At 43.2% G+C, this 27,185-nt stretch overlaps 1 protein-coding gene across 1 annotated transcript in view; it reads right to left on the bottom strand.

Annotated features, from left to right (window-relative positions):
* MTTP (microsomal triglyceride transfer protein) overlaps positions 1–27,185 on the bottom strand; it is a 277,369-nt gene that overhangs the window by 10,400 nt on the left and 239,784 nt on the right. Inside the window, exon 15 of the mRNA XM_085635746.1 lies at positions 26,382–26,609. Within this exon, the coding sequence (XP_085491872.1) occupies positions 26,382–26,609 (228 nt within the window). The remainder of the gene's footprint in view (positions 1–26,381; positions 26,610–27,185) is intronic.

Raw genomic sequence — 27,185 nt, 5'->3', positions numbered from 1 at the left:
TTATCTCCAAACTGAGCTTCTAATTTTATAAATGGTAACTTGTACACATCAGGATCATTTTAATCTTCTTCTGTTATTGGCTCTAGTAGTGTCTCATAGATTGTACTGCCTTATACTCCTAAATTGTGAAGTAGGGTGTGCTATTTTCTTAATGGAATACATTTTATACCCCCTATGGCAATCAAATAAGGATAAAAAATCTTCATTCATCCTTCCAAGGCAGGTTAGGTTCTCCAATTTCATTTTGAAATGGGGGGGGGGGGGGGTTGTGTCATGCTTGCAGGGGCCATGACTGGAGAAAACATGGTATATAGAGAGACACATAGTAGAAGATCTTATTACAAATAAATTAATTATAGCAGTAAGGTCACTAATTCACTATATGACTATGCTAGATGAGTTTAAAAATTGGCCATACAATATTAGAATGTAGTGTAAATTATTAACATATGACATGCCCATTAGTATACTCCAAATTATGTTTTCCTGAATTAACAATCTTACAAGTTGGTCTTACTTGAAAATTATGAATATTGAAGCCTGAATATTTGAAGTGAATTCCAATAAAGTGTTAGCACTTTTGTTATGATTTGCAATGTACCTCAATATAGGCCTGGGTAGTCACCTAACCTCTCACCTACATTCACCATGCCATTGGACTACAAAACGGGTTTGTGCTGACCTTTTACTTAGTTAGTTGCTGCATAAATGTCGGGTGGTTGTCTCCGAAAACTAACCTAATTTATTATGCATGAGGTTTCTCAGACTCACAGCATGACTACCATCTTCTGCATCTCCTGCATATTAACTATGTATAAGGGTCATCCCTATCGTCATCCTCAGCCGACATGACACAGCAAGGTAGAACCCCTGAGGGTACCTTTTGGGTATATAAGAACCATATCTTTGCTGGGACAGGCCGAGGAGAAAGAGTTACGTGCTGACACGAGACGCTGAGGCTCCTGCACGCAAACACTCCAGCACGCAGTGGTCTGACATCCCTCGCAGGGTGTCCATCTCGAGACCAAGATGGGGTCCTTCGTTCTCTCATATCAGGTAATGGGGTTGGCTTATCCTAGTGGGATTCTTGCCTATACACCTACATACATGCTAGGTACATTTAGGTATGGCTAGTTAGGGTTAGCATCGTAGGAGTATGCCTTATTACTGTCATGTATTTACATGCCTGCATATATTTATTGTTTTAGCACTATCATAGAATACTACCATCTATGTACTCTGTTAGTGCTCATGATCATATATATCTGTTTCTGTCTCATGGTTGTTGCAGCACACATATTTTACACTAGAATGATGCTGGTTCACTAAATGCTTATTAAAAACGTCCCCATCATTCATTCTGTGTCTCTCTCTGAGACAAAGTGAGCATGAGTGACTGAGCAAAAAGTACTGTTCTGTTTCCACGATCCCTGAGGGTTCAGGGTTGTCATGTTTGATAGTTGCCAGAAACTATTTTCTCCTTGGTTAGAGGAGTTCATAGTGGCACTGTGAGCTAGCTGGTATACAGGCGAACACATCCAGTGGGTGTGTCTGGAATCAGTCTGGACACCAGTCCCACAGTTTATGTTGTCTAAACGTGCAGATCCTATATAGATTTATAGGAACTACATGACACTTTAGGTATATTGAAACGCCTTAACATAATTCAGTATGTGTGGCACTGGCAATCATAAATAGACGCCCTGTCAGTATCCACACCTGTAGAAAGCTTAACTTTAGTGTTATGTCACTGAAAATTACGTTAATGACACACACTTCCCATCAAGCTGGATAAACATACAAAGACTGTTGATGATTCAAAAATGCATTTGACAAGCACAATAACACTTAGCTGCATTCATAAGTGTGCAGGTCACTTATATAATTAGGCTGCAAATCGTCACTTACTACTCTGCCAATCAGTTCAGGACTTTCCCAAAAATCACATGTTGAAAGGAAAACCTCTCCTGGAGAAGGTAACAGTTGAGATTTGTGAGGAGACTCCACCCTCTGAGGAATTTTGCAGAGTCAGCCTCCATCAGGCCTCCATCAGACAAATAGGCACTTAATACTGAGTAAATACTTCGTAAAGAGCCAGGCGCTGTCACTGACAGAAAAAGTAAACTTGACAGAAAAGACAACCCACAGAATACCGGCTTCACTAATCAGGAGCTGGGCCAATTAAGACAACTATCACTGGAAAGAGTGTGTAGAGATGTGACAGAAATGACACAAAGAGTTCCAGCTGAAGAGAAGCCGAAATGGAATGAGAGGAAACAAGGATCTGCCCACTGTGCAGGTAGGTATTGTCACCAAATATTGTGGAAAGTTCTTATAAACTGACGAGGAAAGAGTAAAAGCTGTTTGAAACGTTTATTGTTGTTTCCTAGGCTCCTGGTCACAGCTGTTAACTGCACACATTCTAATGGTGAGAGGCAGAACACTATAAACATTGTAAATGGAGCACACTCCAACTGGGACATACCAATTTTGGGAGAAGGGGAGAAAAGAGGGAATTACAGTCCTCAGGAAATTACAACATGCGTTTTCTGTAGGCGAATGATCTTTATTTTGAAACAAATGTTTCAAAACGCCCCCCAGTGCTGATTCACCTTCATTGCAGGTTCATCATGTGAGCTATGGTAAAAACACTGGTGTACTATAAAAGTGATGGCACAACTGTTGTGAGAAGTTGCTCATCGCAAAACAACATCTTGAGCCTAAACATAAATTGGTGCAGAGTTGTTCCTAATTGATCATCACCGCCTATTTTGTCAAAAGAAAAAGTGCCGTTGCCCAAACTCTTTTTTTAAGAGCTCCCCCAGTAGGTTTGCCAAATGATAAACACCAACGTTGCCTACTGTTGATGTTATCCATGCCTCTATATTCTACCATTCTACCATTCCTGTCTTTTTGGCTCACTCTTGCACCTTTTTTCATCCCTGCATTCTTCCCTTGTTGCTCTTTTTTTCTCTTTTTTCTTCCTTTTTCCTTTTTTCACTTTAGGTCAAAGTCTGGTGGTAAACATGAAGTCCTAGTCTGCAACAGTAAGTGCTTGTGCCCACCACCTACAACCATTTACTTAAATTAACACTGTGTGATGTGGAGCACCATCTCATAATTAAAAGGGGGGTTTCTGGACTCTGGAGAGCACACAAAAGTATCAAAATCACTTAAAAACGGATTCATTTCTCCATTGCACACAAATGTATTACATTTCAAGGAAAGTTCTGCTTCATTCTCTAAATACATGAATGAGGAAGAAAAACTCGCCCATTTTTCATGCTCCAAGTATTTGACATTAAATTGTGTTCTAATCTCCAAGCAAGTGTCAGCACTAACCAGTGGTATGGGATTTCCCCTTAAAAATCACTAAGGTATTATTTCTCACTGTGACATGTGTGGGTGCACGAATATAGTACACATATATGTATTTGGATGCTATAAGTGAAATAACTCAGATATGCCATTCTGCGATCTTAGACAACAGACAACAACAAGACACATAAACCAACAGGCATTGGCCATAGGCAGCAAAGCTAGACCTCATGGAAGAATTTAACATGAATATTGGCTCAAGGAACCCCACATGTCTCTAAAATACAATTCACATAAAAATATAATGTTATATATATTGCATGTACACTAAATACTGTAGTGTGTAAGATCATTCCATTTTGTTTTCAGTGGTTGGACTAAAAGTGCAAGTGTACACACACACAAACACACACACACACACACACACTCTCTTTCTTCCTCTCCCCCTGTCTCTCTCTCTTTCCTTTGACGCTTTCTGGCTAAGCATCAATGGCGCGGGGGGTAGTAAGGACAGTCAGATTAGGCAGAGTCTGAAAAGGGTGACAAACTGAGACACACAGAGAAGATGTATTTATGTAGCACACAGTATTAAACTAGAAATTATATAGTAGAAAGAAGACGGAAAGATGTGTTGGCAGTGAAGAGAGACAGTGAGAACGTGTGTGAGAAAGATTGGGTAGAGATAGAAATAGAGAAAGAGAGAGCAGATACATAGAATAGAAAGGGGCATACAAAAACGTGGAGTTGGGGGAATTACACCAAATCATGGCATACTGGGGGTTTAGGGAGAGTGGATCATTGAAGAGAAAGCACAGGCAATTGAACAAGGAGGAGAAGCAGCAGCATAGTGAATGGGAGAAGTTGTAGTCAGGCATCAGGTGTTGTAAGGCATGAGGAACGTACCATGGTGGACTTGACATGACAATGTGAGCAAGCGTGGTATATCTACCACAACACTTTCACCTCAAACTGATGCTATACCCTTGTGAAGTATACTTAAATAGATAATGATATTGGAGCGTGGCCACGGTAGCCACCAAGATGGCCGCATCTTCGTGAGGCTCAGGCACAGACAGTCCGCCATCTGCTGTAACCCCTGCTTCACAGATGTATGACCTGATCCAGAACATCGGCCAGCGCACTGCAGACCCATGAGACCCGCTTTGAGGTGACGGGGCTGCTTTGCAGGGCGGGGGCCCCGCGGTGACAGTGGCTGTGGGCGAGCCTGAGGCCGGGGCCGTCGGGCCCAGCTGGCGAAGAAGCCCTCTACCCCCTCTCCTCTCTCCGCTGTCTGCAGAGAGGTGCCTGAAAACACATGGCCCCGTCCGGGGTACAGGACATATTTGGAAAATGGCGGGCCGCATCTTGGAGACAGGACGGACCCGCGAGATATCTACGTGGGAGGCATATGAATACCCGGGCCCAAACACCGTGACTCAGGTAGGGGCTGTTCCCCCCATGATTCTTTGTTAGTGGGGCTCCAGGGGCTAGACAGCATCAACGCCCTCTAACGTGGGAGGAACTGGGGCACGGCTGGTAGGAGATCATGCTCTAGACGCCCATAGGGCCTGTAGTGCCGGTCGCCCCCTCTCTGTCTCTCTCCTCCCTGCAATATTGCCACACAACACCCAGGGACTGTACGCCACGACTGGGGCAAGGACAGGAACTACGCCACATCTGGGAGAAGGCAGACCAGGCCTTGGAGATAGGCCATGACCTAATGGGTTGATTTCCCCCCTCCTGCAAATTGTCACGCGCTCCTGGGCCCGTGATAGGGCAGCGCGATCACCCCTTTGCGAGGAGGTAATGGTTGTGCAGCGTGTGAGGGATTAGGTGCCTGATACCTATAAGGCCTGTAGAGATCACCCCCTCTCTGCCCCCCACCAACCCACTGAGTATGCCACGGGGGTGAAGCGAGCCCTCTCCAGTACCATTGACTCGCAGTGGCTAAGTTACACATGGGCCCCAGAAGCACCACACACTCATAGGCAACTCCGACCTAGGAGCAATTACAGTCATAGCAATCCATCCCTTTCACTGCAGACTCCTACCTAGGAGCGACGGACTCACCAGAATGGGACACACTGATCCCAAACAGCGGCAGCTTATGTTTGACTGCGCCAAATTTGCGGAGCCCCGTGGTACCCATTCTGACATGGAGGACACCGCGGGGAGAGGCCAGGACAGCATACCCGCGAGCAAAATGGAGACACTGATGGGGTAACTAAAGGCTGGCTTCAGAGCAATGGATGCCTGCTTCGATACACTATAAGGCCGCATTGACAAGATGGGGGAGAAGATTGATCCGCAAGGGGCACGGCTAGGAGAAGCAAAGGAAAGGGTCTCGGACCTAGAGGACACCTCCACGGGCACACAAGAAAGACTGGAAAAGGTTGAACGCCTATTGAAACAAGTTGCGATGAAAAACAAAGACCTTGATGCGAGGTCACGCTGCAACAATATACGAATTTCCGAAAGTGCTGAAACGACAAACATGGGACGCCCAGTAGTCTTTATAGAACAGCTATTGTCGGACCTATTTGACCGCTCTTATTACACAGCGACATTTGCGGTTTAGCGAGCGCATCGTTCCTTAGGCCCGTGGGCGCACCACCTCATCGAGCGGCTCCTCAACTATAGAGACTGGGACAGTACGCTCAGAATGGCCATTGAAAAAAAAAAATTACCATTGCGATATCAAGAAGCTGACATTTCAATATTCCCTGACTTCACACCTGTAGTACAGGAGGCCAGGAGGAAATTCAATGATGTTAAGAATACGCTCTGCAAAATAGGCATCAAATACGCCATGTTATACCCAGCCCTTCTCAGGATTGAACACAAAGGATGCTCCAGAATTCTAGACACCCCTGCAGATGCGGTCGCCTTTTGCAAGAAAATACAAGCGGGGTCCCCAACACGCACCCCGCCTTCGCTTACGGATCGGGAAATTGAAGATCAAAATGGTACATTACCATGCACACAAGATGAATCTTGAAGTTGCTGGGCTTCTCTTGAAGGTCCTCATCCACACCAAGTCAGGCATAAGACTGGCACATGTGTGCACCTTCAACTTTTGGGGTGTGGTTAAAAATATAGGCATTTATGTCAATACTAAGGACTGCCATGGCTGAGTCGCCGTCACGCTCCCCTGGCGTACGCCAAAGGCTCCATACAAGGGGAAAAAGATTTTTTTTTTCTTTTTTTTCAGTTTACCTTCATTTGTTCACATAGAGATTCGGGGATTTGCTGGATGAAGTTTTATCTGGTGTGGGAGGGAGGAGGGGGGAGGGGACCATTGGGGAATGTTTCAGTTAGTTATTGCAATGAAAAGTTCGAATTGTCATGTATTAATGCATTGGATACTGATGGTTTGCTCCCATAATGATAATGACATTCAGGCTCAACACGCCCTGGTAATACTGCCCTCCTCACCATCCCTGGGGCAGTAGAACTCTCCTTTATATCCTGGAACATCCGCTGAATTAACAACCAGAGGAAAGGGAAACAGGTACTATCCTATCTAAGTAGACACAACTTAAAAATCGTCCTATTACAGGAGACTCACCTATCTCCATATATCGAACCCTCTTTTGCAAAACAGTGAGGAACACATAGGTGTTTCATCTGCTAGAGTTCATACTCCAGAGGCACTTGCATACTGATTCATAAAACTGTGCCATTTGTCCTCAAGACCCAGTACTCAGACCCGATCGGCAGATACCAGTACGTTCGGGTACACTAGAGGATCTGGAAATCCTCATAATTAGTGTCTATGCACCAAATATTGATGACCCAGAGTTATTACAAGAGCTGTTTACCTGCCTGAACGAATTGTAGGAGGATCTCTGGATATTGGGAGGGGACCTGAGCATGACATAATGCTCCCGAATGGACGCAACCAGCACACAACCCCCTAGCAAAACCCACATCCGGGAGGCATTCCAACATATTAATAATTTGTATCTCCTATTGGATGTATGGCGTATTGGTAATCCGTCTGAACCAGGGTTCACGTACTATTCAGCATCACACGACGTCTGGTCTAGACTGGACTATTGGTTCCTCTCACCGGTAGTGCACCAATGGGCAGACCATGTCACAATCCTTCCAAGAAGCTTTCGGATCACAGTCCACTCATCCTGCAGTTAAAAATGACACAGTTGCCCAGTGGCCTATAGCTGGAAATGTCATGGGTAGGCGCTACTAGATCCAGTATTCAGCACTGAATTACTGTCATCCATCATAGCATACTTCAATTTAAACACAGGCACGGTCTTCAAGGCCTATATACGTGGGTCTGCATCTCCAAGCATGCAGGTATTTTATGAGATATTCGCACACAACTGCAAAAAGTGGAAAACGCCCTTCACATGTAGGAACAAGATGCGGAGAGGGAGGGGACACAACTGACGAACCATGTCACACTCTTCTAATGGAATTCCGGGATCTGGCTGACCGGGAAATTAAATACATGGGAAAATTTGCCAGGGCGCGATGGTATGGGGAGGGCGAAAGGCCAAGGCACACATTAGCTAGACTATTGAGCCCAAATAGACAGCAAAACTAAGCTGGGATATGCTCGTAGGCTGGAGACACTGTCACCGGCAGCGCAAACATCATACAGGAACTAAAAACGTATTATTAAAACCTATACACATCCAACGCCACATCTAATCAGCCAGACATTGCCTCCTACCTCGCTGACATAGCCATGGTGTGGTTATCTAATGGGCAGCAGGAATACCTCAATGAGCCGCTAACCCTTGAAGAGGTCACACAAGCTATTAACGACTTAGATAGCTCTAAGGCGCCAGGCCTGGATGGGCTCACTGGAGCCTTTTTATAAGGCTTTTAAACAGCAGCTGGCACCTCAACTCCTTGCTCTATATAATGAATCCCTGGCTACAGGGGAATTACTGCCCGCACTCCGTGAGGCGGTCCTCACAATCTTATTGAAACCCGGCAAGGGCCCCAGTAAATGTGCATCATACCGCCCATTGTCCCTACTTAATTTAGATAATAAAATCCTAGCTAAGGTCTTAGCCAACAGGATGTCACTCTTGATGGAACAAATTATCTCACCGGCTCAAGCCGGATTTGTCCCACACCGCTCAACTTTCCTTAATCTCCAGACATTGTTTGTGGTTTTAAACAAGGTGGCCCCAGATATACCAGCTGCAGTGGCTCTCTTAGATGGGAAAAGGCCTTCCATTCCATAGAGTGGCCATTCTTGATGCCCGTTCTAGCCAAACTAGGAATTCCTCCGAACTTTATATGATTGATTATGCTGCTATACACTAAACCAATTACATGCCTCAGAATAAATGGAGCACTTACAGATGCTATACATTTTCATTGAGGTACTAGACAAGGGTGCCCTCTCTCCCCCTCGTTTTTATTATTGCAGTTGACCCATTGGTGAGGACCCTACAAGATAAACACAGTCACCGCTGCCTACAACTCACATATAGCCCGTAGCACTGGTGAGGGAAAGCTATTCACTCACACTGACGGTTAGCTAACAACACGGGAGACGCGAGTCAGTTACAGAATTGAAGGGTCTGCTTGCATACAAAGGAGCCAGAGTCTGCCAAGCCTGCTATTGCCGCCACCGGGGACCACAGCCCACAAGCACCACCACCGCATCACGCCGCCAGTGCGACATACCAGGAGGCGTATTTAACCTGTGCAGGGCTCCTGCAGCATGGGAGCCCTAGTCTGCCAAGCCTGCTGTTACCGCCACTGGGGACCACAGATCCCAAGCACCACCGCAGTGTCACGCCACCAACGTGATGCGCAAGGAGGTGTATTTAACCTGTGCAGGGCTCCCGCAGTGAAGGGCGGGCCTGTCCGTGCCCGGAGGAGGCTGGGCTGGGCCTACACTCTTGGTTTTTTCCTCCCTGACTCTGAGACTACTGGTGTTGTGATCAAGCCTTACGCAGATCTTCCTGATTCTTATCTAGTAAGTCTGTTTTTAATTTTGGGTTTTTGGATCAAAGTTTTCATCCTGTGAGATCGTGATTCTTTTTAAAATGGCCAAACGGAAGCAAACGGGACAAAGGGAGAGTACACCTAAGATCCTCCAGAACTCTGCCCTTGACTGCTTTTTGACACAGGCCGCTAGAGCATTAGATAAGGAAATCTCAGTGGTAGAACGACGTTGATCAGTTGAGGGTGGAACATTTATTGCTTTGAATCCGGATCGAACTCCCAGTAGGGGTCATTGATCCTGAAAACTCTGTTGCCTCACAAACAACAATGGTATAATCTTCTGCTGCAAAGTCCCCGCCCCACCATACAACATCTCGGTCGACTGGACCAACAGTCAAAAGGAAGAAAAAGATGAAACACCAGGTACCCTCGCTGGGAGCAAGTACCAGTTAAAAAAAAAAAAGGAAAAACTACATGGGGGGACTAATAGCATTTTATCAGTACCTACCACTGCGCCATAAATTACATCTACGCCACCAGACTCCACAGTCTTATCCTTCCAAGATACATAGACTATAATAAGTTGTTTTGATAATGTATTATCAAAAAATCTTTCTCCAATATTGGACAGACTTGATAAACTTGAGGCTAATGTGGGAAATATCCAAAGGTCTATTACTTGTCTAATGGCTGGGGAAAAGATGGGTCCATAGGATCAGAACACCCTGTTTCTAGGGGGCACAAGAATATGCAAGACAAAATACATGGGTAGGCAGTTTTTGCAGCAAACCCACACAACCTCCTCCTGTAGTTACCTCTCAAAAGAAAGGTTATGATCCGGGAAAGACCTGACCAAAGACAGACCATTTTAAACAAGTTGGCCAATCAATTGGGGTCGGGCGCACTGGTAGTAGTCTAAGGCCAAGAGTACACTGTTTTTCACAGAATGTAAATGATATTGTACCTACTAGGAGCCACCTTCACTAATAGATGATATTTCTGACACGTATGATTCTTTAAATGAGGTGAATCTGGATATTCCACCAAAATGTTTCCCATATGTGTGGATTTTAACTAATGTCCCCTTGCTACAGGGAAATTTTAAAGAAACCGCAAGTCAATTAAAAAAAAAAGTATGTCACTGGTTCTCCCATAATTCCGATTTCACAAACTCCAGCTATCATAACATTCTTTTCGTTAGAAGAGTGAGTTGGGTTGGTCCCCTAAACAAGTCTACCCATGGGGACTGCATAGTGATGAACTGAAGCTCCCCAGTCCTAGCAGAAAAATTGATTAGAAGCGGGAGGAAACCAAGTGGATGTGGCCCTGACCACTGGATTGGCATTATGCCACTGTTTTTTTTATATAGACATCTTAAGCCCACTGGTCCAGTTACTACATCTAATGCCTGTACAGCCCAGAATCTGCAGAGGAGTAAGGAGCAATTATCCCTTGCAACTAGAAATAGATATCACTCACAGAGGTGGATAACCCAGAATGACTAAAGTTGGGCAGTGCTAAATCTATGATGGCTCATGCCATGGTCCCAACTAGCCAATCTGGGGGGTATACTACAAATAGCATCCCACTTGAAATAGAGAACCGAACCCCAATTGTTCTGCTTGACCAGTATGTACCTACCCAAGGCCCAATGAGAGATAATTCAATAACAGGACATCCGCTCCGGGGAAGCACAAATGATGACCAGCAATTGAAAATTATCTCATGGAATACTGCAGGGTTAAGGTCCAAACTAAATGACCCGGAGTGGGGCAAGCTAGTGGACAGCAGTCATATATTTCTGCTTCAAGAAACTTGGGCCACTGAACAAATACATAGGGTGGGGTTCACCACGTTTAGTATTGAAGCTAGACATTCACCAGCTAGTAGACCTGCTGGAGGCTTGCTGATCTGGATTAAGACCACATTGGCTGGTAAAATCAAGCGGCTAGATATAGTCTCACAGGGGATCCTTGGTTTAGACCTGATATCGCTTAAAGGGAATATTCATGTCAGATTAATACATTTATATAATCGGTTTAGTAGCCATCACAAGGCTTTAGACACTTTATCAACACTCACAAACATCCTTGACAACTTAAGAAAAGATTATTTTCTTATCGTAGCTGGTGACTTTAACACAACATATGAACCTGTAGATTTTACACAGGAAATAGTGCAGGAGGAAGTGCAAGTTAGAGGTGTTAAATGGCTCCAGCTACCACCCATTATTGATGTACTAAGGTTGGTCAGCAAGTCCTATAGTTTAATCTTGCCTTTGGGGTACGCGCTTGTAATGGGCGGACACCCTCAGATGCAGAATCAAATTTTACATTCAAAAAGAGGAATGTTAAGAGTAGGATTGATTTCATTATGGTAGACCTTGACCTTTAACCTCAGGTCAATGACATCATTATTTTAAATCATCAGGATAGTGACCATAATTCACTGTTCCTGAGGCTCTCTGTCATTACTATTCTGCACTCTCAGACTAATTTAGTGACGGCTCCTGTTGTTACCACTAACAATAATAGGAGAATCAAGTGGCCCCAGCTAATTGCTAATGAAAAGCTGCTCCCTAAAATCTATAAAGAGGTGGCTCAGACTCTTATTGTATTGGGCAATCCGGGAAACAGCCATTACATCGCATGTGTTACAACGCATGCAATTACAATGTGGTCGTTACAACGACCGCGTTGTTACATCGCAGTACATTACAACGCAAGTCGTTACATCGACTTGCTGTAGAGGGCGTGCTAACATAGGGAATAGTATAATTTACTATTCCAACACCTTCCCTACTGTTGCGCACAGTGGAGTTGGAATAGTAAATTATACTGGGGCCAATTCACAGAACTAATCTGAGACAAAATCCTAAACTTACTACTTTTGGTATTCACAGAAGGCATTTAGTAGTAGTAAAGTTAGTATTTTGTCTTAAGTTAGGATTTTGTCTTAAGTTAGGATTTTGTCTTAAGACCAAAACTTAAGACAAAATACTAACTTAAGACAAAATACTAATTTAAGACAAAATACTAACTGAAGACAAAATCCGAACTTAAGACAAAATCCTAACTGAAGACAAAATACTAACTTAAGACAAAATACTAACTTTACTACTACTAAATGTCTTCTGTGAATACCAAAAGTAGTAAGTTTAGGATTTTGTCTCAGATTAGTTCTGTGAATCGGCCCCACTATTCCTAAGTCCAGCGCGCCCCCTACATCAAGTCGATGTAACGACTTGCGTTGTAATATACTGCAATGTAACAACACGGTTGTTAAAACGGCGTTGTAATCGCATGCGTTGTAAATGCATGCGATGTAAAGTGTCCTATTCGGCAATCCTAACATTAATGAAGACAGCATTATGTCTAGCTTTCATCACTTATCGAATAGTATAAAGCCCTACTTAAGTAGACAGTACAGTACAAGCATGGTTAATCGAAACGTTGCCCCGTGGTATAATGAGGAATGCAGGCAAGCCAGAATTGAGGTAACTGTGGCAGTAAAGAAAGGAATAAGGACCGACACAACAAACAGAAGATGAGTTTACAAGAGAACACAGGATGAGCAAAAAGGAGCTGGGAGGTAGAGAACTGGGGTACACTAGTTAAGGCATCCAGATTGAAGGATTGTCAGCTATTCTGGCATCTAATCTCTAAAGGGGTAATCCAGCCGGTCAATGAAGATGACTTTTAAATACAGCCACATGTCTGGGAAGAATATTTTCAGACATTATATTCTGGAGAGGTCTGCGAGCCAGAGAGTGAGGCAGTAACAACAGGCAGGGATTGTAACATAGAGCCTGTAGTGGGAGATGTAATAAGCTTTTCCGTAGAGGAAACGGTGGATGTAATTAGTTCACTTCAGACTGGGAAAGCACCAGGGTTAGATAGACTACGTGGAGATCTGTATCGATCCTAGCCCAATATATGGGGTCCTCTGCGCTATACAGTTTTTACTGCCATCACACGAGGGGGGATATCCCAGCGACCTGGAAGGGTGCCGAAATAATCCCCATATTTAAAAAAGGGGATAAAGGGGGCCCCTCAAATTACAGGCCTATTAGCCTCATAGATGTATCCCAGAAAGTCTTTAATAAAATGATTTTGTCACATCTCCACTGTTGGATAGAGGAAAACAGCATACTCTCTCACCTGCAGGCTGGTTTTAGGGCCTCCACGAGCACACTAGATCAGGTGTTTGGCTTCTTTTTGCTTATTTGGAAGGAAGTCAAGATCAAGAGGGACCACCTGTATGTCGTGTTTGTTGACCTCAAAACGGCATTTGATTCTATAGATCGCACCAGGCTCTGGGCTGTCCTAAGGGATCTTGGGCTCCCTTGTGACCTGCTTCAACTCTTGGTCCATTTACATCAAGGTAATTATGCCAAAGTCAGGTGGAACTCCAAGGGCAGTCTAACCGATAATATACTTGTTTCAAAGGGGGTGCGCCAGGGTTGTGTATTGGCCCCAATCCTGTTTACCTTGTATATGAATGATCTTTATGACTGTCGAGGGGACCCGCCTAAATTAGCTGGCAAACTAATCCCCTCGCTTTTATTTGCAGACGACACGCTGCTCATCTCTAAAACCATTATGGTCATTCAGAAAGTTTTAACTAAGTTTGCAACAGCATGCAAAGACTGGGGCCTTGAAATGAACTGCTCTAAAAGAAAGTTTATGGTTTTTAATCCCCATAAATCCACCAAGGGGAAAATGAGGTTGGGCATTCAATTATTAGAGCAGGTCAAGGTCTTTGATTATTTGAGAGTTATTATTAGCGATAACATGGCATGGACTCTCCCAAATCCAGAAAAGTGTACTCACACTTCAGCATGTGGACTGTGCAATAGTAAAGAGAGTTAAACGATCAGCTTTCCGCCTAATTTATCCCACCCTAGAAATACATCGGGCCAAAGGGTTGGGTGCGGCCCTTTATGGGGCCGAACTGTGGGGGCTGGAGCATCTGAACCAGTTAGAAGTTGCAGAAAATAAATTCCTAAAATGGTTCCTTAATCTCCCTATGAACACTCCATTACTACCATTACGCCTTGATCTTGGCCTAAAGTCTATTACCCACACAGCTGTTCTTAAGGTGCTTATGTTCTGGATAAGACTTTGGACCAGTAATTCCCAGATCCAAGTAAAGGACGCAGTGGAGTAATTATTAATTCTTAAAAGACAGACTGTCTTAAAAGACAGATTGGTTTGGTTTTAAAAGGTCAGGCAGTGTTTTTTTCAATTGGGGTTGGGGATTTTGTGGGATGATTCTCAGTCTAGTACAAAAAAAATGGTTACCCAGCTTAAAAAAAGGTACTGGGATTTATTGACTCTTCTTGCACTGATACTAGGTCACTTGGCACGTTAACCACTACATATTTATATATTAAAAGTTGTTTTAAGTTTGATTTTTTACATGGATGATGTTGAACCCCCTCAGGCACGAGCACTTTATACACAATTTAGGATTGGGGTTCTCCCACTGAATGTTATGAAAAGCAGCTGGGCGAATGCTACTGTAACTCCGTTGTGTCCATCGTGTAGCTCTAGCCCAGAAGCTATAGAACATTTGTTCTTCTTCTGTCGTCTCTGTGCTACTTCGAGAAAATCTTTGATTAACCCGGCATGCTGGTTGCTGTCTTTCTAACGTCCTGCAGATGCACTAGGTGTTTTCAGATCAGATATGACAAGTTGGCTTGTCTTCACACTATCAAGATATTTGCTTTATGCCTGGTGGCAGAGGTCTAAAATGGAAAAATAATACCCCTGAGCAAGAGTCTGGAATACGTAGGAAATGTATGCATCAAGGTTACTTAGAGGGACCGGAGTGTATAATGACGCTTATGAATTGTCTTTTTAATGCTGGTGCATTTTTTTTAGGTCCCTAAAGTATCTCATATAATTTAATCATTTTATTATCTTATTCTCGAATGATGTACAGGATTATGAAGATTATGTCATTTAAATTTTCTCTTGTACTTTTATTCTTTTATTCTAATGTAATATTGTATGTCATGTGATATATTTGTATGTATATGATCATGTTATTGATCGAATAAACTACTACTAGTACATATGGTCCCTTGCTATTGTCTCTATATGCCGACGGTATTTTACTGTTTAGACGAAACCCCGAAATTAACTAACCCACACTCATACAGGACATAATACAATTCGGCCAGCTATCATGGCTCTGTATTAACTGGGCCAAATCAGAAATACTCCCACTCACAGGTTCCACCCAACCCCTATCACCAGAATATCCCTTTGAATGGGCATCAGACGGCACTAAGTACCTGGGCATACATTTACATTCAGACAGGGAACAGGTCCTCAGACGCAATTTTAGACCGGCAATAGATACACTGACCACACAAGTGGAGAGATGGATAAAGCTACCCCTCTCCCTTATGGGGCTAATAGTACTGCCACACTTTTTATATCTATTTATTAATATTCCCATGCCACTCCCACAAACCTTCTTCGAGAATCTCTGTAGCCTCTTGCTGCGGATGACATGGGCGGGTAATCGACCCCGTATACGCTGGGAAACACTGACTCTCCCTTATGAACGGGGTGGACTGGGGGTCCTGGGCTTTTGCCTCTACTACCTTGCCATGCAGTGTCACTATACATACCACTGGTATTATCCCAACGCGTGCGTACCATATATATACCCAGAGTGCACCCAGCTAGATGGTCTGCTCCAGTCCAAATTACCCTGCTAAAAACCACAGATATACAGAGAGTTTCAACAACCTGTTGGGCGTGGTGTAGGATGCACCCCATACTGCTTAGAGGACCTCTCTATGCAGAGGCCATCCCCATATTTGATAACCCATTGATCCCTCCTGCAAGAGAAGCCATAGTTAATCGCACACTTAACAAACATCATTATCCACTCTGGGTGACCTGTTCCCTGATGGCCATGCTATACAACTGGCAGACCCCTCTAGGGTGCAGGATGTCTCCCATATGGACCTTTTCAACTTTTGGAGAATCCAGAGTGCCTTCAGGTCTTTATTACCCACATACCCTCTCCCACCAGAAAACTTCCCACCCTTATCTTTAGTAATAAAAGCATCTGATGGGTGGCATATGACATCCAAATTATATCATGCCTGCTTGGCACTTCGGCCGGACATGACCATCTGAGTATGGGAAACCTGGGAAAAAGATCTGGAGATACCACTAACTGACCAGATATGAAAGTACTGCTGCGAGCAAATTAAATGTGTCTCCATCAATGACAGACACAAATTGATTCCTTTTTTATACCTACATAGATATTATCTTTCTCCGGCAGATATTGCAAAGTTTGACCCCACCTGGTCCGCTGCATGCCTGAAATGCCAGGTTCCTAGTGCCGATTTTGCCCATCTCACTTGGACGTGCCCGGTTATCGCTAAGTTCAGGGAGAACATATTTGCTCAAATTTCCAAAATGACCATTTGACATAACTCCTGACCCGGTAGTTGCCTTACTAGGCTATACTAGCAATGTCACCCAAGGGATTCGCCGCTTACTTTCTATGGAGTTGCTCCTTGGAAAGAGGGAGATATCCCTGAGATGGGGGGAACTAGACCACCCGTCGACAAGGACTGGCTTGAAAACATGAGCAGATGCGAAGGTTTGGGTGAAGAATATGCTAATCTACAACCTTTCACATCACTGCCCAAGAATATCTGGTCCCACTTCCGTCAATATATGTAGGCTTTGAATCGGGAGGCACTCACACCCTCCCACTCCCTGCCTAGATCCTCGGCAGGGGCCCCTCTGGTGATGACGCATACTAATGCTTGACTATGCAAATTAATAGCTGTCAAGAACAAGAAATATGTGGAATGCTGTCATGGGTGTATTATTCCTAAATGTTTGGCCATCAAGCTATTGTAATTTGGAGCGCTGTTTCAGCATTATTATGCAGTATCTAATGTAACATGTATCTTATGTTTAAAACTCAATAAAGATATATATATATTCAATGAGGGTTGGCTGACACATTCATCACTCTCTTAAGAGTTGTGGCCCTACGTCTACTGCCTCATTTCTTAGACACACCCGCGATATCCCTTCTTTCTCATACAAATCCACCACCACCGGGGGAGGGGAGGATGGAGGGTTAGGGAGAGGGGGTTGACTTCATTTTTCTTTTCTTATTCTGTTTAAGGGGTCACCCTTAAAGTTGAATGTTTAAAATCAGGCATCTTCTCCTTTGGCTGCAGGGGGTTGTAATAGACCTTGTGACACTTGAATCTGGACTATAATTAGCCGAATGTCAGGACCCAAGGTCCTGCGCAGTCCTGCGCTCTCTACTGTATTCATGTTGTAACACTTGCTCATGATGCCGAATAATAAAAAGAATTTTGACCAAAAAAAATAATATATATTGGTGATATTTATGGCATTGAAAGGAATGACTACCTCCCAAAGTTTTTATACTTATTCCGCACTATTCCATTGGAGCTTTCACATCAAAGCATGGTTAGGGCCGAAAGAATCTGTATAAGATTCCTCTGGGGGTATCGTCGCCCCTGCAGGGCAGCAAAATGGATGTGTCTCTCTAGGGAGCGTGGGGGATGGTCAGTCCCTAATCTCTTATTGTATTATTGGTCAGCAATGCTGCAATATATGGGGGTGCTATTGTTTGGTGACAGGGTGAAAGTACCGACTTGCTGTAGACTCACTATTTTTTAATTGGGCCTTGGCGAGACTGCCAAGGGTGTGCTTTTGCGGATCCTGGAGCCGAGCTATTATAAAAAAACAAAATTCAAGGTTATCTGGGCTATGTTTTCAATCTGGCGTAAAATTCGTCATAAATGTGAAATTCCAAATATAAATCTCTGTACCCCGCTCTCAGCTGTCCGACTATTGCCAGCTATCTTTCAAGATCAGGTTGTTTACAGGTGGCAGTCGTCAGGGCTGGTGGTGATCGGTGACTTGAGTTTAGATGGACAAATGGCCCCCTTTTCTTTTTTGAAGGGGAGGTATTCTCTTGAAACTCATGATTTCTTTAAATATTTACAGATCAGGAGCTTTATAGTTAAAAAACAGCACCTTATGTCAAATCTTTTTGCTAAAACTACTTTATTTGAAATGATCCAAAGAAGGGCTAGAATTGGAGGATTGTATCAATATTTGATATCTAACCTCCCTGATGATCTGGTATTACAAAATATTAAGTGGGAGGGTAAACTAGGTAAAGTCGGACTGGATATCAGTTTGTCACTGGAGCTAGCAAGCTATGCTCTAATTCCTGGGAGCCTCCGTACTCAGAGCAACATGGCATTATTTGATCTGTATTACACTCCGGCCAAAATTTCAAAATGGGGAGGCTGCAATGGTAATTCGTGTGCTAGGTGTGGGCTCCAGGCGGCCAATGATACCCACATGTTTTATTCTTGTCCAAAGCTAGCGGGCTTTCTATCTGATGTTGAGCATTTCATTAATGTTAGTTTAAGCATTCCCCTTAACATTTCTTTAGAGATGGTGATGCTCGGTTGTGATTCAGCTGAAAGGACAAGACATCTCTCAGCGTCAGATTGTGATTTGTCCATAAGGACACTGGCGGGGAAAACATGGCGGCAGTCGGCTGACTGCGGCAGTGCTCCGCTCCGTCTAACCCCGTAGATGCCTTGTCATTAACCGGAGGAATCTGACTCGCCAGCAGTCTAATCTTACGGGTTTTGGCCTCTCAATCGTGTAATTCAGGATCGTGTCTTTTTCGTTTAATTTGCCACTTGATGTGCCACTTGATGTGCCGGTTTGCTGTGATCCGGAGCTGCGGTCTGGAAGCAGGGCGCGGCTGCCTCAGTAACCTCAGCAGCGAGCAAGGAAGGGAACGCCCTACTCTCAGTGTTTTCTCACCTGCATTGTATCCGTGGAGGCTAGCCGCTGCCGAGCTGCGTAGAGGGAGACGCTTCCAAAGTCTCTACGGCGTCGGCTTCTCTAACGGAGCTCAGCGCTACTTGAATAAGCTCAACGAATCTCCGCCTGCATTATATCCGGGGAGGCAGCTCGCTGCCCAGCTGCATAAAGAGAGACGCTTCCAAAGTCTCCTCGGTGTTGATTCCTCTAACGGAGCTCTCTGTAATCTGAATACCGTTCCCCATGCCACACCTGATTTCAAACTACATGAGGATTGTACCTTTTTTAAAGTCTCCGGATCGGTTGAAGTAAGTAAAGTACGAGTGAGTGAATGGTCTGGTAGCAAGGTTTATTACGCATTCCACTGCCAAAATCAGGCATACATGAGTGCTGTTGAGCCTGTGGAGCCCGTTAGGAAACTCAGAGGGAAGGGGGCATCAAAGGACTTAGTGGGAGCAGCAGCACCTCGCAGAAAGAGAGGAAAGAGTACATTGCAAGTTGTTGCCGAGGAGGTGGATAAGGAGGCTTCTGAAACAGGGGAAAGTTTAAAATTAGATCAATTGAACGAAGAAACATCCTCTTATCTCTCAGTGGAGGTTAAAGCAAAAAGGGGGAGAAAACGCGCCAAAGCTAAACCTTTAACAGCTACCATCCCTAGAGTGACCCCCTCTCTGCGCTCATATTTCAAAGTGATTCCTCAGATCTTGAGCCTTGGGAGAGAGCAAACCCAGTCCAGTAGTAATACTTCTAAATCAGGATTCAAGACTATGGAAAACAAAGAGTCGGATGTGTTACCTAAGACATTAACCACTTTAGTTGAAAATCAAGTTCCCTGCGCGGATCCATCCCATACTACACAAGTAGAAGAGACTCCTTTGGTGGAGTTTGTGGCAGAGAGCTCAGATCTGAAAAATATAGCGGAACAAGGCACAACAGACAATGAAAATGCGATGGCAGTAGATGGAGTATTATTACCGAACTCCTCAGTAGTTGGTAGAAATGACTTAGCTGAGAGCTCTATCAATCACATTGAAGACAACTACGAGGCTAGATTATTCGATGAAACTTCTTTGGGCGTATCCCAAGAATTAAGTGAAGTGGTTGTTACAGGCACAGAGACTATTTCTGTAGCCTCGGTACAAGCAATGTTTGCGGCCTTATCTGCAGAGATTAAACAAGGATTTGCTGAGTCAGCCTCTAACCAGAGAGAGATAAGAACTTTTTGTGAATCTCTTGATGAGAGACTAGGCAACCTGACGCTAAGAACTCAAGCTTTAGAAGAGACAGTGGGCCAAATATCAATGAGAGCTGAAGGCACCACGGAAGATATTGTAAAGCTTAGGAAAGAAGAACAAGCCCTCTCCGAAAGAATGGAGACTTTGGAAAACAACGCAAGGCGGAGTAATGTACGCATTTTGAATATTCCTGAGGGGAGCGAAGGTGCTGATATCAAGAGTTATATAACTACCTTACTAAAAGAAACACTAAATATTTCTCAATCTACTGAGGAGTTAGCAGCGGATATTCAGCGTATACATAGAGACCCCTTCAGACGTAACATGCAGCGGGCCAAGCCCAGGAAAATTCTCATTAATTTCCATACCTATTCTTTAAAAGAACAAATTTTGAACCAGGGACTTAAGCTCAAGTCACAGACATACAAGGGATATAACTTCCAGATCCGCTCTGATCTGTCCCGCTTCACCTTGGATAAACAATGGGAGCTAGGGCGAAGGATGGACGCTTTCCGCAAGTTAGGCGCAACAGTACAGATGGGCTTTCCTGCTTCTCTTAAAATCATGATAGACAACAAAATGCACAACATCAGATCAGTGCAAGCTGCAGATGATCTCCTAATGTCTCTTGGCAATAAGAAACAAAGAGTGTGACATTATGCATTGAGGTCATAATCTTCATATATGGAGAAATCCCCCCCCAAAATATAAAGGGGAAAAAAAAAAGGAACACATAACTACACAACTACATAAATACACTTACATTACTTACATTAAGTTAATGGAGTTGAAACCGTATAATTTTAGCACCATCAGTTAAGTTCCTAATGCCTGTGCGCAAAAAAAAAGTCTTGTTAAAAAACCTGAACGCTACTAAATATTGAACTATTAGGAAAAAACGGGAAAGGAAAAAGAAAGAGAAAAAGAAAAGGAAAGAGAAAAAAAAAATGGGAAAAAGGGAAAAAAAAAAAAAATATATATAAAAAAAAAAAAAATAAACATAAAGGATAAGGGAATAAAAAAAAAAAAAAAAAAAGGAATGAAGGATATAAAAAGAATAAGAATAAAAAAATAAAAAAAGGGGGGGGGGGAAAAACACACAAAATAAATAAATACACACAAGAATAGTACTTGCCTATAATATGTGTGAATATTTAATGGCGAGTTCACACTAAATATAGTAGAGGCACACAGGGTCGAGACGGGGAAGAGCTAGGGGCACTTACTTCCGGAAACTCTTCCGGGTGGTGAGCACAGGGTTTTCCCAGGGGGGGAGGGTTGGGCGTGGGGGGGTGGTGGGGCATAAGCACATTTTCATAAAAGAGCTCCAATCTTTGCGTTTAATTAAGTTTGTAGTTATAAGTTTTTATACTCATCTCATCTTAGATAACATGAATCTATACAGACAGCCATATACTTCATTAGTTCTACAGTTAGTCTTACCGAGCAACCTAAAGCTACAACACAATGAGTAGACTTAATTTACTATCCTGGAATGTTAATGGTCTCCGCACCAAGCCCCGAGCGAATAAAATTATGCAATATCTCCGTGATACGGATGCGGGGATCATTATCCTCCAGGAGACACACCTAACAGAAAGCGAGATACACGAGTTGGTCCAAAGGAATAGATGGATAGAATCTTCTATTTCCACAACACAAGGGTCTAACATACGGGGGGTCTCAATCTTCTTCAAAAAATCAGTAAGGTTTAAGATAAAACAACAGAAAGTGGATCCTGGAGGGCGTTGGGTCATTGCAGCAGTAGAGTTGGGAGAAGCAAAGGTAACATTAGTGGGCTATTATGGTCCAAATATCGATGACCCCTCTGTATTGAAAACCCTTTTCAATCATTTGCTAAATTTCCCAGACCCGGTGATTATAGCTGGGGATTTTAACATCACTTTAAATCCACTTCTAGACAAATCCCCTAACAGCAGACAAAAAACCACCTCTAAATCTAGATCTTGCTTAGTAGGCTTAATGAACCAGTACGATTTTATCGACATTTGGCGGTTTAGGGAGGGTCTAAGGCAGGATTTTTCATTCAGGAACTCGAAGTATAGACACAAATCAAGAATAGATTTTATTCTCACTAGTAGAGTTCTGGCTGATAATATTACTTCAATAGACTATAATCCAATGCATCTTTCTGACCACTCTGCAATAGTGTTAGAATTAAAGTTGGACACGCCACCTCTAATAAGAATGTGGTCCTTTGATAGGTCTTTACTCAGAACAACAGAGGATATCGAATTTCTACAGTCAGAAACCCGCCACTTTTTTAACACCAATATCGGTACAACCCCAATAGGAATTTTATGGGATGCATTTAAATGTACATTGAGAGGTCTTATTAAAAACAAAGTGGCCTATAGAAGAAGACAATATGCAGAGGAAGTAACCCTTATTGAAAACAATATCTTATTAGTACAGGCCGATATAGATAATACAGGAGTAATTGACAATGACAACGACCTCGCCGGAAAACACGCTGAGTTGGACAGGCTGAAGCACTCATTATCCGCAGTTCTAGAGAAACGTGTCCTTCAGAGATGGGAGGCAAGTAAGCTTTCGCATTTCCAATACGGGGAGGGAGCAGGGAAATTACTTGCCTGGAAAATTAAATCAGACCGGGTTCGAAACAACATATCGTCTGTTACATCCACGGAGGGCACCTTTTCAAGGGATGATGAAATTAGAGTAGTTTTTAGAAATTTCTTTCAATCCATCTATAAAGATGACTTAAACGTTACCCAGAATGACATCTTGAGTTGGCTAGAAGGTATCTCTCTACCATCTCTAACACCAGAACAGAACCACTCTTTGGACGAGGAGATAACTATTATAGAGGTAGAAGAGGCAATAAGGAGAGCAAAGGGAGGAAAGGCTACAGGCACTGACGGTTTGCCAAGTGAAATATATAAAAAGCTTATCACTCAGGTCTCTCCAATCTTAGTGATTCTTTTTAACCAAATACTAAGACACGGCGAAATACCACCTGAATCATGGGACAATGCCTCTATAACCCTTATTTTGAAGCCCGGCAAACCCCCCACAGACTGCGGCTCATATCGGCCTATTTCTATATTAAATGCCGACTATAAAATCTTTGCCACCATACTGGCCAAACGGTTGGGTCGGGTGGCGCCAGACATTATAGCACATAACCAAAAAGGGTTTATTAAGGGGAGACAGCTTTGTGAGCTCACGTATGAATTACTAGGCTCTATAGACATCGCCATAAAGGAGGCTATCCCTCTGGATGTCCTCACGTTGGATGCAACAAAGGCCTTCGACAGGGTGAACTGGTTGTACCTGTCGGAGGCCTTGAGGAAGTTCAATGTGGGGGACAGATTTTTGAGAACGTTGAATTTGTTATATAGGTGCCCATCTGCCTCACTTTTGATAAACGGGGGTTTGACTGAGTCCTTCAGGGTCACGAGGGGAACTAGGCAGGGCTGTCCCCTGTCACCCCTTCTTTTCGATGTCTATATAGAACCCTTTGCCCAAATCTTAAGAGACAGTATACTGATTAAACCTTTTATTTTTGGTGGTTGGGATAAAAAGGTGGCACTTTATGCAGATGATATTATGATTTTTACAACGAATTATGATGAAGCATACCCAGAGATAATTGACCAGGCTCTAAAATTCGGTAAAGTTTCTGGGTATGAGATTAATGCCCAAAAGACAGAGTCAATGTCCTGGAATAGTAACTCAATTGGCAACAATGGCACATCTAAAACCCAACTTCGATATCTGGGGATCAATATAGTTAAAGACATTAATTTGATTGCTTCACTTAACTTCAACAAAATAGCTGCAGAGTGCCGGAAACATATGAGAGACTGGTCACATCTTCCTCTCACTGTTTTGGGAAAGGTTAACTTAGTGAAGATGAGTATCTTACCTAAAGTCTCTTTTTTGTTTAACTCTATTCCACTTTTTTTTGACTCAAAATTGATTGTAAAGCTACAGAGCGCGATAACCAGCTTTATCTGGAATAGTAAGAGCCCAAGAATTTCGTGGAAAAAAATCAGGCGACGAAGGGAGAAGGGAGGGTTGGCTGGCCCAGATCTCCAAATCTATGCATGGGCTTTTCAGCTCACGCACACACGTATGCTACTTAAAACCCCTACTTTAACAGGGCTGGGCCTTCTTTTTTCTACATTACTTGAATGTGAAGGAGTAGACCAATCTGCATTTTTGTTTAAATTTGGTGACCCCAAATTCTTCAAGAAAATAAAATTGAAAGTTTTACAAGGGATTGCATCTACTTGGTATAAGGTGAGGCATGCGATAAATGTTGGATACTATTCTGGGAGGGCTCCCATATGGATCTACCCGTCCCTCCCGCATGGACAACAGATGCCCTGACTAACCCGCTAATAGAGGCAGGTATAAATAGGTGGGATGACCTGTTTATGGATGGGACATTACTTCCATGGGACTATTTAACAAACAAAGTAGGCACAAGTTTCTCGAGATTTAAATATATTCAGATCTCCAGCTGGTCACAGTCATACAAAGAGCAGCCAGTACGGATTAGTAAGCTGCCTATAGGTGGCAATAGCGACTTGGTAACTTGCCTCATGGAAAGCCCCGCCGCAAAAAAAGAAATTTCATGTTGGTATAACAAAATAATCGATGAAATAGATGCCAACTTTCATCTACCGACGTCACTATGGGCTGAACTAATGCCAGGCGTAGATGTTGAAGAACTTTGGATAGCCTCTTGCTCAATGCTTTGGGACCTAGTTAAACCGGCATGGCTTCGTAGAAACCACTTATTCACTATACATAGGGCATACTATTCCCCTCAGAGGTTGACTAAGTTTTCTTTAACAGGCCCAGTCTTATGCCCAAGATGCGGGTTAATCGCAGCATCAGACACTCATATGTTTTATGATTGTCCAAATTTATCCGCTTTTTGGGAAGCCATTAGTAATAAGCTTTCACAATTTCTGGGTGAACATATCTCCATAGACCTAGCTCTTGTTATATTTGGTCTCAAGAGTAAAATCCGCAATGCCGCAACCAATCTAACATTCTACTCCATTTTAGCGGCGCGTAGGGAGATATGTAGGCATTGGAAAGATGCTCAACCACCTACAGAGCATGAATGGCGAGTTTCACTTCTTCAAATTTCCAAACTCGATCTCGCCAGAGCAGGAAACCCCAATAGGAGAGCTTTTTGGGCAATGCTGGGATAGCAGCGATAAACCTGGGTTTTTTTTTTTTTTTTTTTTTTTTTTTCCCAGGTCCTATGATTAACACGTACATTGCTTATCCTCGCTGCCATGACCAACAGTCTTGGAGCTATGGGGGTCTCGATAACTTGGGCACTATCTCCGGAGGCACTTCCCTAAGCAAAATCATGTTTGGCTGTTGCGATTGTTGCTGTGGGGAACCGGTCTTCTTCCCTCCCGAATGAACTTTCTCCTACCAGCTATAAGCTGAGACAGCACTGCACTCGACCACTCTTTCCTTTGCTCTGTGGCGGTCCTTTGGTTTTGATAGATTGGAGCTAAGCACGTAATATGAGGACAAAAAAAAAAAAAAAAAAAAAAAAAAAAAAAGACATCTCTCAGCTTTTTTGTTTATAACAATGTCTCTAATCCGGCTTTGTATTACGTCACAATGGCTTAGTCCAGAAGCCCCAACATTTTTTAATTGGAGATCCAGGATATTAGCCCTTTATAGTCTCGAATCTGCAATTTATCTGAGACGGGGTAGAAAGAGGTCTGAGTTGGGTCATAAAATCTGGGCCCCTATTCGGAAATGGCTGGAGGCGGGGATTAATGTATGACCTCGGTTCTTTTTTTTTTTTTTTTCTTTCTCTTTTCTCTCTGGCTTAATTCATGGATTCTCTCTCCTTTTTTTATTTTTATTTTTTTATTTGTAATCTTGTCCATGTTGACCATATATGCCGTGTCTTTCCTTCTTGTTTTCTGTATTTGTATTGTTGGCAAGCAATAAAAAAATATAAAAAAACAAAAAAAAAGAAAGGAATGACTACCTCAGAGTGATCGATCAAAAGGACAAGACCTTTCACCACGTTCATGGGTTCTCCAGTAGCTGAAAACATTTTAGCCATCAAGTCGCTGTAGCCTTTGAAAAAAGTAACAGGCCTAAGCTGAACATCAAATAAGATGGCGGACATTCCAGCAAAGGACTCCAAGTCTTCTTCCCCTTCATCTGCGGTGGCGGCAATTAAGGATTCTAAACCCTGTGCTTCTATTACAACCTGAAAAAAACACAATGGAAGCAGACATCCGTTAAGAAAGCAACACGTAAGTGAAACATTTCATGTTTATTACAGTTCTTTATCAATTTACATAATTTGCATCAGGTACACTACAAACATAATTATCCCTAGGTGCAATACCACATAGTGGTGATTCAACTCTGGCTCTAATGAATATTTGGGGGTGATTAAGAGTTTTGCAGAGAAGGTACTCCATCACACTCAGTCTCTGTCACTTACATACTCTTCCAATGCTCTGAGGGCCCAATGGCATAAGGGCTGTCGGAGGTTTGTCCATTTGACTGCACACAAGATTTAGAGTGAGTAGTTGAATGTCCAGTTTTCTCTGCCTGGAAGTAAAGTGCAGTGAAACCTCCAAAATGTCCACCACACCATGGGAGGCAACTCCCATGGTGTATGGGTCATTAGGTTTTGTATTCTCAAAAACAATATCCAGCTTTGCATTTTTGTTTTTGAGCATACAATAGCATGTTAAAAGTTTGACAGATGTTAGGTACCGTTATTTTGATGGTGCCATCAGTGAAACTTTTAAAACATTGACCACATCACTGCAGT

This window comes from Triturus cristatus, chromosome 2_1 (assembly GCF_964204655.1).
Source record: "Triturus cristatus chromosome 2_1, aTriCri1.1, whole genome shotgun sequence".
NCBI lineage: Eukaryota > Metazoa > Chordata > Amphibia > Caudata > Salamandridae > Triturus > Triturus cristatus.
This window is presented reverse-complemented; position numbering and strand designations above follow the sequence as displayed.